This window comes from Phoca vitulina, unplaced genomic scaffold, assembly GCF_004348235.1.
Source record: "Phoca vitulina isolate PV1807 unplaced genomic scaffold, GSC_HSeal_1.0 scaffold9, whole genome shotgun sequence".
Lineage (NCBI taxonomy): Eukaryota > Metazoa > Chordata > Mammalia > Carnivora > Phocidae > Phoca > Phoca vitulina.
The window spans coordinates 25,638,740-25,651,773 of NW_022589712.1; the positions used below are offsets into that span (position 1 = coordinate 25,638,740).

Here is a 13,034-nt window from a genome sequence, read left to right on the forward strand (position 1 = left end):
CTATCCACATGGAAGCAACTCTGTTATATAGAAGGCTTATTTTATCGCAAAGTGAGGCTGCATGCGACCCACCACCATCAAACAGCATAAGAAGTCCACGGTGCTTGTGACTGTGAACGCACCGTGGTCAAACCCCAGAAAGGCTTCCCTACTATCTTTTCTGATCAAACAGGCCCAAGCTCCAAAACCCTGAAGCCCCAAACAAAAAATAAAGTGACACACTGAAGAGAGGGTACAATGTTAGCTTCTGAGATTTTATTATTTTTAATACATACATTTCACAAACAGAAACCTTCAAACACCACACACAATTCCATAACCAAATGTTTCCGTTTTATCAACATTCTTTTAACTATTTACACCATCTTCCCATAACAAAAGTGCAATCCAAGACATCTTGACAAGAAATCTTTAGGACAAGAATATATTTTTGAGCTGGCTTTAACAATGCCCGTCCGTTATTGTTTTCTTTCAATCACCTGGAAAAATAACAAAGTCAACGGGACACAGAGATGAGCTGGGTTAGGTGGCAGCCTATTAAAGGAACCAAAACACTGAACAGGAGCGCTTTCTCCTCAAGTCCTCCCCAAACGTCCAACTAAAATTGCTCAAGAGCTGCAACCAGGAGACCAAAGAGGAGAAGCCGTGTGGAGGTCCTAACCCGGGGACAGGAGAACCGACTGTACGGGAGGCATTGGTCTTACAGGACAAAACAGAAAATTTCAGCAAATTAGTTTTCATGGTCTACTAAGTTATGCATCAGCCTGTTAGTTTTAGTATTTAAACACCTAATAATATTCTTTCCTGATGAGTTCATTCCCCCCCCAAAAGATATGAAAATACTTTTTACTCTGAAAATAAACTTCTTTTGCAAAACCTGGAAATTAAAGACCGGGGAGAGCTCTGTCTTACTCAGAATGGAATAATTCACCCCACTGCCCAACTTCATGGCCAATGTCTATCTTTTAATCAAGCAGTTGATAAACTCGGTATTATCACTCGCTTCAGATGCAGCCAGAAGAAGTGGAGAACTGAGCCAGCCTGAAGAGGAAACAATAAAGTCATCAGAAATGGTTTCTCACTGAACTGAAGCAGGTAAAATTTTATTTGTTCCAGGTTCAGAACTCTTAAAAATAAATGATAAAAAAAAAAAGTTAGAACAGATGAAAAATCACTTTGAAATTATTAGTCACTTATGAGTGGTTCATTTTATTGAACACTATTTATCAGAAAAACAGAAAATGGATCTCCTGGGTGACTAATATCCTTTAATAACCAAACCATAACAAAAATAGTCATCTTTTTTGACATACTCCAATTTCTACCAAGGTATTCAGAGCAAAGTACTTTGAGAAAGTCTGGTGAAAATACTAAGGTCAGCAGATTTCCAAAATAAGATTTATTATCCACACTGTGGCATACTCACTATATTTTATTCTCAAATAAGCCAGATTTTCTACTTTAGATGAGACTGTGATGCCTTACAGGTAAACGAAACTCTCAGATGATACTCTGCCTCTCCTTTTTCAGAACTGTGGCATCCACCGAATCCTAACTTTGTGGTCCAAATAACGGCCAAAAGCAGATTTTACCCAATCACAGGGAAAACTCCTCCTACTTATTTTTCAGAGAGTAGAAACCAATAGAAGGAGAAAATACTGAATGCATCAGACACCACATTCATAGCAGTTTTAGACCAAGGGGCTTGTGAATGTGATCTATACGTAAACTTTAAGATCCAGAACAATAATAAGCAGGTTTCTCTATAAAATTTTAGGTGCATTAAAAAACAGCATTACAAATATTTTACTACCTGCTTGAAATTCAGAACTAAAATTCAAATGTTACTCTCAAGACTCGAGAAACTGACTGATTTTTACACTTGGGTACATGAGAGAATCAGTGGGGAACCAGTTAATTCACAATTACAGCTTTGTGTATTAAAGACAAATTTGCAAGGGCTATGTCCTATAGACCTTGCATCAAATGCAAGGTGCATCAAATACTGTCAGACCGATATCAATTTGCTGCTTCGTAGAGGCACCAAGCACTTCCCCCCACTGTGAAATATTTTTCAGACCATCAAACACCAAACTAGATGCAGTAAACTGAATTAAACAATCATCCAAACTGAAAGATAAGAATATTAGTTGATATATTAGTTCTTCAATGCTCTGTTGTTGCAAACAAATTATCAAATATCTCATACAGTAGAACTGAAACTTGCTTGCAGTAACAGCTAAACACTTCTGAGAGGAAAAACAGCTGTTTTTCTGAGGGAAAAAAAAAATGGTATAACCAAATGAGTAATACAAACTGTTCACATAACCCCAAATTTGGCTACTCATAAAACAGATTGTATTTTCAGCATTCTTTTAGCATATATGTATATAATACTTAAAATTACCAAATCCATTTTTGAGAAATCATATTCTAATTCCAATTCTATGATGGTATGGGGAAAGCCCAATGCTCTGACTAATCAAGTTATACAAATTATCATCTTTTTTCGCTAATGGTGAAGTATCACAGAAAGCTTCAGAATGATCTATTTTCAAACATACTGTTATACATTACAATCCATGGTTTTGAGAAATGAAACACACTTTAAAAAGAAATATTAAATTATTGTTCTCTTCCTCATATCCTCACAAAGCAATTTTTTTCCTTTCCTTCTTAGGGTCAAACCTATGATCTGGGAAACTCATCATTAAATGGGTCAAATGTGGCCATGACAGTTTTGTGGAAGATAAAGCAGGTGATGATGGTTCTGAATTTCACCAGTTCGGGTCTACGGCTGTGAGATTTACCTGTGAGAAGGATCTGACATCAAATGGCACTTGGACAGTGCAACCTACATAAATCAGTACCACCCAAATCATGTCATTCATGGATTCTCCTTAAGAGCTCATCTGACCAACTTCAAAGACACAATTCCAACGATAGGGTTCTGCCTGATCTTGCCCCCCTTGAGTCCGTGCGCATCACTTCCAAACTCATTTAGTATATTCTCTCTGTTACAGGTCAGTTTACCTAAAAATATTTGCAACACCACAAATTTTCATAGGTCTTATAATTTGGATATAATTTTCAGTAGGAAAACTGCCTGCTAAATCACAGAGGTGTAAGAAACAGCACTCATGTCCACTTTCAAATAATCTGCAGGTCAATGTGCACTGCACAACACTGAACCAAGATGGACTAATACACTCTCAGCCCTCCAGGCACAGACTGACATTCACATGCCCCATGTTTTTCCCAAGGCCTGAGCAGATCTGAAAGTGGGTTTTCAGACAGGTAACATTGTAGTAAGAGGTTCCTTCCAACTCCCACCATGCTTTTAGTTGATAACCACATAATCCCTTTACTAAATTCACCCTATCCTCCCACCACCTTAAAAGCTGCACGAGAGACTCTTAGTGATCATGAACCGCTACCCCAGACTCACAGGATTATCCATTCGGGCTCTGGTCAGGACCACAGACTAACGCTCAGGAGTCAAGTGAGGGCAAGGGGCCAACCCCATTTTAGTGGCACACATACACAAAGGAACTCTCCTTTAAATTAGAAAAGAAAGTCATGTCACAGAATGTTTCCCTATAAAAGATATGTAATAAAGAAATAAAGTCAATAAAATAGCTATTACTAAAGCAAAGCTTTCATCAATAAGCTTCAAGAACTTTGAAGGAGGAAAATGGCTTCACGAAATGGTAGTCCAGGTTCCCACAGTGCGGACACTGCTGGACATTGCTGTACTCGGAGAAGTACTGCATCCCGATCCGCACGTCTATCACAGGCTTCCCACAGTGCTTACAGTTCAGGCGGGCCTGCAGGGGAAACACAGACGCGTCAGCCACCATACCCTCCCTTCCACCTCACCACACTGTCAAAGTCACCCAAACCAAAATGCAACACTGTTATGTCTCAGAAACTGATCAGGAGCTTAGCCAAGCATCCCTCTTATTACCAAAAGCAGGGTAGGCAAGCAGAAGATACATATTCACGGGCGCCTGGGTGGTTCAGATGGTTAAGCGTCTGCCTTCGGCTCAGGTCGTGATCCCAGGGTCCTGGGATCGAGTCCCGCATCGGGCTCCCTGCTCCTTGGGAGCCTGCTTCTCCCTCTGCTTCTCTCTCTCTCTCTGTCTCTCATGAATAAATAAATAAAATCTTTAAAAAAAAAATAAAGGAAAAAAAAAAGAAGATACACATTCACATATTCATCATCCGTCTGACAGTGTGACTCCTCCTTTCTCTGTGGATCTGCAGCACCGTTCACACTTTGACCTACTGGTAGGAAGAAAATTCCAAACTCGCACTGCCGGAACTTCTCCCCAACTTCTCCATGGAAGCTCCCCTAACAATAGGACACTCCTTCCCCTGGACTGTTAGGAGCAGCTGAAGCTGACTCCCCTCATTCAAAGCCCGATGAAACTTCGTGGACCGTGCTGAGTTTATTTTAAAAATTCATATACATTTCTCATTCCGCTCATTACTACACTTGTTTTCTTTGATGTAAAAATAAAGTTTCCCGAAAATACTCCAGCAAAATTAACAATCCAGGAAGAAGTGCTCTGTGTTACCACCACACACTAGCTCTTCATTCATGCCTGGGTCTCTAACGGCACAAGACTGGGATCTTTTAGCAAAAGGTCCAAGACCTTAGAGGAATAACCAGAAATGGTAAGTACAACAGTCTCTCAATTTAGATTCATTCTAAAAATGTAATAAAAAGTGTAACCTCATTTTGTCCTCAATACACTCACGGGAGGTATGTGTAGTATGTGAATTTTAGATGAACAGGCACATTGTGGTAGCAACATGCCCAAGACCACATAGTTAGGAAGCAGAAAGCCTGAGGACTGGACCAAAGTAGCTTATTCCAGAGCCCACATTCTTAGCTGTGACACGGACGACCTTTCTGTGGCTAAGATAAATTCCCTTTACAATAACCGCTCTGAGCAACAAAAGTGAAATTCTGGGCAAACCTCTCTCTTTAATCATTCTCTTTAATCTGTTATTCCTTTCAAATAATTAACCATTAAACTTCTTTTTGGCTCAAAGTCTTAGTAGAAGACGCTTAGCAGCGTCTAACACTTGCACCTTCCCAGTGAATACACAGTCGCCCTTGAACAACATGGGTTGAACATGGGTTCTTTCTCCTATACCACTGAAGGGCCGTGGGATTAGTTCCTTATCTTTAGGGAGGAAAGCAGAATGGCATCCTGCCGTGGCCAACCTGTTGGTACTCATGATATATTTCTTTTAAAACAGTGTAAGCCCAGACCTTTATTTTCTGGCCTCCAACTAAAATGGAAAACATGTTTGATGACTCTTTGGCTTTTAAAAAAATGTCGGTTAACTGCAGTTCACTCTTGAACAACATGGGGGTTAGGGGCAATGACCCCCTGTGCAGTTAAAAATCCGCCTGTAACTTTTAACTCCCCAAACACTTAACTACTAATAGGCTACTGTTGACTGGAAGCCTTACTGATAACATGAATAGTAGTCCTATCTGGAATCACATGACCGGTCATGGGTGCCATTTAGGTCTTCCATGCCCATACTTCTCTTTTGAGGACACTAGTACAGACAAAGTTTGGCTGAAATCCCCGCTCTGCCAACCTTTTCATTCAACTGACACAGCTTCTCATAGGATATTCTTTTTACAAAATCAAACCATAGTGCTAAAGATACAAAGCTATATAGTAACTAATAAAGTGCTTATCAGTTACTTACATTAAAAGCCAGGCTTGGCAACTGAAGAGCAAAGTAAAATTCTCTCCTACCCGTGAATATGAAGGAACTGTAAAACAAGGCTTTCTTTTCCCCAACACTTGGAAATGAACCAAGATACTTCCAAGGATTTTGTTTTGTCTCTTGTGTTTCCATGGACTTATCTAACCTGTTTTCCCAGACTACTACTTCCCTTTTTTCTGGTGACAGCTCAATTTCGGAAAATGCTTCCTCTCAGCAGTACTTTAAGGATTAAAGATCTTTTCTAAGGCAACACAGGAAGGCAGTTCCTGCGTAACTGCACTACCCCCCAGGAAGGAAGAAAATCCTGTCTGTTCCAGAAAGTGAAACTTTCTTCTTCCTTTTCAATAATGACTTTTTCTTATTAGAACCTAAGTATATGTTAATCACACAAAACATAAGAAAATGCAAGTGAAAGGAACCACATCGCATCCCAGCATGCGGACACAGCCTCTGGCTTACAGGTTAGCAGGTCCCTTTCCAAAGTCACTTTCTACAAATAGAAGCATACTGTTACACCATTTTATAAACTACCTTTTTTACTTAATACACTAAAAATATTTCCCATTGATTATACATTATTCCACAATACCCCCTTTTAATGGCTGCAGAGTATTCGGGCAATAGCTTCGTCACGCTGTGGTAACTCGGCCATCCCTCCTGGCCGCAGGGGCAGGGGGTGCGGGGAAGACCACTCGCTATCTTCCTCGCCCTCTCCCGAACTAACGACAGTGCTGCCCCATCTCCTGTGCGTTCGCCAGGGGGCAGAAGCCCGAGACCATGCACGGCTCGCTCTGCGGGGTCAGTACCCACCTGACAGCACGGGGAGGCGGCCAGGATGTCGTAGGTGTACATGGTGCCCAGCTGGTGCCAGCTGCCGTCCCACCGGGACTTACACTTGATGCAGATGATCTTGTGAACCCCTTCCAGGCAGTCCACGCACACGGCGTACAGGTGCATGAGCCTCCCTATGCACAGAAGACACAATGCTGAGAACGGCCGTCCTCGGGGCTAAAAAAGTGGCTCATCTATCGATTATAAGCAAACATGTTACCATTCAGATAAAAAAAGCAGCAAAACAGGTCATATGCATCCCATATCCCCAAGCTGTCCTTTTAGAATAATGATGAATTACGAACTACTGTCAATGGGACATATACTTAAAAGCTGTATCTTATTAAATATTGCTTCAATTCACTTTTCTGAAAAAGTACTGCCAGGTTTACAACATGGACCTCCAAATTCAAATGACCAAGCCCCAAATGCTACCAACTGCCAGTGGTCACGCAGGACTCTCTGCTCAGAAGTGTGTGTGTGGCGCGGGGCCTGGACCAACAATGCTGGTCTGCAGTCTCGGGCTCGCATCTACCGACAACTGCCATCGTAAGAAAGTCAAGTCTGTCTTGGTACTGGTGGCCCAGAATTACACCACAGCCACAATTACCGTGTTAACTGTCCCTGTCTCCAAAACTGCTCAGCCATCACCATTATTTAATTTAGGAACCAGGATCATATATATCTTACTTGTAAGTGGTTATTTAAAAGGAGTTCAACGTCTTATTATTTACTGGGCTCTTAAGAGACACAACCCCATTCCTCCATCATTTCTTAACATCTAATGCTTACGAGGAAAAGAAGTCACCCTTGTTTACATGGAAGGGTTAGGATTCAAATCATTAGGAAAGACTGGGCATGTCCAGGATCCACCTACACGGTGTACAACAGCAACACCGCTGCTCTCTACATAGGCATCAGGGAGCTCCACCCGGCTGCAAACCACGCTTGGAACACACACTCCTTCAGAATGCGCTGGCTCCTCGCCAGCAGCCTAACCATGGCTCTTCACCTTCCAGTGGTTAGGACAGCCTGCTCCTTACCCTCTGGAAAGAGGTAAACAGTACTTACACGGTAACCTTTCATTACATTTGCTTACAAGGCTCTCTCGTCCTGCTCAAGGGTAGGAACCATGTTCTCTCTCTCTCTCTCACACACACACACACACACACACACACACACACACACTTCTCAGGCCTATCTAATTTTCGCCTTTCTCCATCCACTGCCTGATAGGTACCCTTCAGACGTGGTCCTGGGCTCTCTCACATACTCTTCCTTTTCTTTCTCTTCTCTCCCTATTCAATAGTCTTCCAATCTTAAGATCTGAACCACCCGTTATAAAATAAGCTCCCCAGTTCTCATCCCAGATGCTTATTTCTAATAGTGCTTGGTAGATAGACATCTCCACCCAAAGTCCCAACACTCCTTCAAACCCAACACACACACAATGCCCTCATCTTCTTTCCCCTAAGACAGGTCTCCTTCCCAATGTTCTCCACTCTTGTCCATGGCAGCATCCTTTATCTGCTCTAGAGCCAAAGTGAGCCAACCAGGATGCAGCTTCATCCTCTACAGGCAATGAAAACCACAATGTGATGGAAGTGATGATACTCAATTCTAAGCTTACGCCTCTTGAGAGAGAGTGCAGCCCCCACCCTCACCCCCTGAATGCAGGAAAAAGCCCAGGCTAGCCTACTGGAAGATAAAAGACCACACTGAACAGGGATGAGCCATTCATTCCAGCGGAGGCCCCCTGCCAGGCAGCCAGACAGCCAACTGTCAGACACGTGTCAGAGGCCATCCTAACCAACCAACCCACAGAACCGTGAGAATCATAAATCATCACCAGTTTAAAACACTACGTTTTGGAGCAGTTTGCCTTTAACAAAGGCTAAAAAATGTAAGGGATTAGGTGAAATTCTAGAAAAAGAATGAGACTGCTCCCTTCAACCTCCTCTTCCCTGTTGAGGAAACAGTGAAAACAAGAACCTGCATCCATGAAACAAGAGCAAGATGCTATTAAAAAGTGCTCTTGGAAATTATAAATATACAGAAAATCCTAAACTCAGTAAAAATCCTGGGATACAAAGCCAAAGAAATCTTCCAGAAGGCAGGACAAAGAAAGAGATAAACAATAGGATATATAAGGGCCCTCCATCTAAAAAAAAAAGGATCAATTTAAGAGATCCAATATCTAACAGTTCCACAGTTGTTTTTAAAAATGAAAGAGAAAATGGTCAGAGAAATAAATCAGAGAAAATTTCCCCAAACTGAAGACCATGAGTTTACACAGCCAAAAACCCAAGAAAGCACACTGCACAACGAATGGGGGTGGAGGGGAAGACCCGGGTCACGGTGAAACTTCAGAACGCTGAGGATGAAGAGAAAATCTTAAAACCTTCAGGGGATGGGAGGGGAGAACAAAGGGACAGCAATAAAATATTGACTTCTCAACAGTGACTCAGAAGACCAGAGACAGTGAAGAAATAAATGCCTTCAGAACCCTAAGGGGAAAATATTTCTAACTTGGAAGACTCTACCCAGCCCAACAGCAATCAACTGTGAAGACAGACTCAAGACCTTTCAATCAGACTTTCAAAGTCTGAAAATACCTATTCCCAGGCTTCCTTTCTCAGAAAGCTCCTGGGGATGTTTCTTAACAAACTGAGGAAATAAACCAAGAAAAAAAGAAAACATGAGATCTAGGAAACAGAAGATAAAGAACAGAAAAGTAAGTAGAGAATTCCTAGAAGGGCAGCCATGTAGTATGGCTGCTATGAGTGCAGCCGGACAGACAGGAGCAGGAAGATGAAAGGCTCCATGAAGTGAATTTAATTTCTACAAAAAGAAGTTCATTAAATGGATAATAGGTACGTGCAAATGCTTCTGAAAGCTTTGTGGGAGCTGCTGGAGAGTGGGAACAATCAGCCAATGTTTCCAAAAAGATTAAGCAAAGGAAATTGTGAAACATTAACTGTAATAACAAAACAAAAGATGTCCTAGAATATACTGTACTCTATGATAAGAAATACACCTGTACTTCTTGCTCTACACTAGATATTTACATAATCATAGCAGTAAAAACATTAAGGAGTTTCACCAAGAATTGTGATACATTATCCTGAGAGAAAGGGAAAGATTTAAGAAAGCACAGTCATCCACCTTAAACATAAGTCAATAGACAATATCTAAAATTGGACATGATGATAGCAATTTTAAAATTATGATGGTGGGATGCCTGGGTGGCTCAATCGGTTAAGCGTCTGCCTTCAGCTCAGGTCATAACCTCAGGGTCCTGGGATCGAGTCCCGTGTGGGGCTCCTTGCTCAGCAGGGAGCCTGCTTCTCTCTCTCCCTCTGCCTGCCACTCCCCCTTGTTCTCTCTCTCTCTCTGACAAATAACTAAGTAAAATCTTTAAAATAAATAAATAAAACAAAACAAAACAAAATAAAATAATCAGTTATAATTGAAAAATGCTGTCTCTGGGAACTGAGACAGCAGGGGTTGTGGGAAGAAGACAGGTGGGGATATATCATCTCTACCACAGGCTTTTTTAGCACACTTTTAAAGTTACAAACATGTTACACCTCATGTATCTCACCTTTATATAAATTCAGTAATTTTATATGAACTGACAGATTGCTCATTTATCCTGACCAACCCCCATCATTCAAGTTCTGGCTGAAATACCCCTACATCCTTGAATGTCATCCCCAGCACTAAGCTGCCCCTGCCTTCACCACCAGGGTGATGCCTCAGCTTCCAATAATCCACTTTCCTTTTGCTGTTATTGAGAAAGCCTGATCTTCCATAAACTTCAAGATTAATTCAGCTAATCTAAAAACACTTGGCCCTCTCTGCCCCCACCCCTTCCCTTACTCCATTATGTTTACAAGGATCAAAGAGAATACACAGTGTGCTGGGCACATTAACACAGGTTTCAAAGGCAACTGTTTTACACCAAGTGACATAATTATGCAATTCCTACTCTAAATTCCCTCCCAATTATGGAAAACTATACCCAAGGAATCCTCCCTTCAAATTACAGCAGAACAAAAACATAAAATGACCCACCAGGACAACTGTATTTGGTACAGTGACATCAGAGTAAAGGAAAAAAAAAAAAAAAACCACCACCACCTCCACCACCTCAGTGGGCAAAGCTGAGATATTCCAACACTGCCTGGCACCTAACTAGAACAAAAAGCACCATCTGTTAAAATTAAGCCAGAATGGAGCAATCCCATCTTGCTTCTCAGCTTTTAACAAACGGAAAGCAGGCAAGGTGAATGAACACCTGTACCTTGAAGATGACACGGAACATCATATTCGATCTCATCGTGTCTCGACGGGCTTAAGAACAGAGTTCCGTCCACCAGAGGGAACTGTTCGAACACCGGGAGCGCCCGGTGACACAGGGCACAGTTTACGACATTCCTGTGGCTGGCGCTGAGGGCCGCAAGAATGAACTTGCGCAGATCCTCGCCCTGGCCCATCTGGGCATCGTCCTCCATCCGCACGTGGAAAGTGTTCAACTTATGCCTGGGGATGTGAGTGAGCAGCTCGGACAGGTCGAGGCGCCGCAGGAACTGCACGGGCGCATCGAAGTGGCCCCCCCTGTGCCCCGACAACCCAGCCGGACTGTAATCAAAGTGGGTGTTCCGGAACACGTGGCCCCCGGCCATGGCCTTTTTGTGAGGCTCCAAATGGATGGCATTCTTCAGGAATTCCCCGAGGTATCTGGAGGAGCGGGGACCGCTGAAGTGGGCGGGGGAGAGGATGGAGTAGCCGGTGGGCGGGGACTGGCCCGGGGAGGCACAGGGGGAGCGGGCCCCGTAGGCCGCCGCCGCGCCCACTGCCTTCTCCTGGGAGTTCTGCCGGTCCATGGAGTGCCGCCGGGGGAGGTCATGGCTCAGGCCTTTCTGCGGCTTGCTGGGTGGCCGGCCCTTTTTGGCCTCCTCCCCCGCTTCGCCAGGGGGCCTGCCGGTGTTCTTCTCCGAGCCAGACTTCTTCTTTTTCTCGTCCTGCATCCGCTTCACCTGGTACCAGTCCGTGTCCTTTTTTAAGTGGCCCTGTCCACAGCGGCAGGAGCAGAAGCGGAAGGCCAGGTCGTAGCCCTTCTTCGTCCACATGTTTTGGCGGCACTGCTTCTCGTTCCAGCTGCGGGCACGGCCGATGCAGTTAAACTGGACCAGGATGCTGCTCTCCCACTCGTAGAAGCACTGCAGGTGCATCCAGGTGCTGCAGGGGCAGTGCTCGTTGTTGCACACCACCTTCTGGTAGTCGTCCTTGTCTAGGTCCACCGGCCTCCCGAAGCTGCAGAGCAGGGGCGTGGCACAAGGGGCTTCTGGGGAGGAACACAAAGAGAGGGGTTCAGCATGCGGGAGCTGGGATTCCGGCCGGCGCCCCATCAGGGATCAAAGCCACCATCCCCCCGTGAGCCCATTCATGCCAACAGGACAATTTTCTGGTGTCAGGATTTCCACCGCTGGAATAACACCAGACAGGATTAAAAAATATTTACTACTTTCTTCTGGTACTATGTGGTGCCAAGAGAATTTATTTTCAGATATTTGTTATCTGCTGAAAAACACACCAGTAAGCTTCAGAAAGTCCAAATCCTTCACAGTGCAATTAGCAGTATGTCAGTACTTGCAACAGTAGAGTGCAGTATGAGATCTTCCTAAGATGTGGGGGTAATGACAGGCAGGTCCAAGGTTCTTTAAAAAGGAATCACTCCAGTGAACTAGGAAATATTACCATGAAGCCACTTAACCCACCAGCTCCAAAAGGACCCTCAAAGCCCTTTATCACAAGTGTTACGTTATCCTGAATACCACAGAGAAGCTAGAAAACAGAATTACCTCATCCCCAATTCTCTTCTAGAATGGTCTGATACCTAATGGTAGGAATATCTGGTCACACTAATTGTTGGTCTACACAGAATTACACTGCCAGGATATGAAGGAAAAAACCAGAATTCTCCTAAAGCTATCATGACAGAAACTAGGAACACCAAGATATTTCTACCCTATTTAACCACATGCCCCACAGGACATCTAAAAGGCCAGTTTCCCCAAAAGGAGGGAAAACTTGGTGACACAAAGTAGAACCCATCTCTTAAGAAATAAACAGGATTTACGGAGATTCCACTGGATTCTGGTTACTCCAATAACCGTAACATTTTCAAAAGGCCCTTTTGGAGAGCAGTAATACTCCTAGTTGGGAACCACTGGGCTTGATCCGGAAAGTTCCACATACCAAGCTCAATTCAGACTTTATCTTCTGTTGTAGCTGAGAACCCTCAGTCAGAGTTCCGTTTTAGAAAGCTCACCCTGGTGGCAGTGTGGGACATGAGGCTGCGGGGTTCGGGGGGGCAGGGGGAGGGGCGGTAATCCATTGAGAAATGAGTGCCTAAGCAACAGCAGCAGCAGAGTAAAATG

At 43.5% G+C, this 13,034-nt stretch overlaps 1 protein-coding gene across 4 annotated transcripts in view; it reads right to left on the bottom strand.

Annotated features, from left to right (window-relative positions):
- Positions 1 to 233: 233 nt before the first annotated feature.
- Positions 234 to 13,034, bottom strand: part of HECA (hdc homolog, cell cycle regulator) — a 47,180-nt gene continuing 34,379 nt past the window's right edge. For 3 of the 4 annotated variants that reach the window (XM_032407781.1, XM_032407782.1, XM_032407783.1), the window contains exons 2-3: positions 10,895 to 11,938; positions 4,146 to 6,722 (exon numbers count right to left, since the gene is read on the bottom strand). In XM_032407781.1, coding sequence (XP_032263672.1) covers positions 6,298 to 6,722; positions 10,895 to 11,825 — 1,356 coding nt within the window. In that variant the 5' untranslated portion in view covers positions 11,826 to 11,938 and the 3' untranslated portion in view covers positions 4,146 to 6,297. Of the gene's footprint in view, positions 3,828 to 4,145; positions 6,723 to 10,894; positions 11,939 to 13,034 lie in introns of those variants that run through there. The other variant, XM_032407780.1, reaches the window with a different exon arrangement.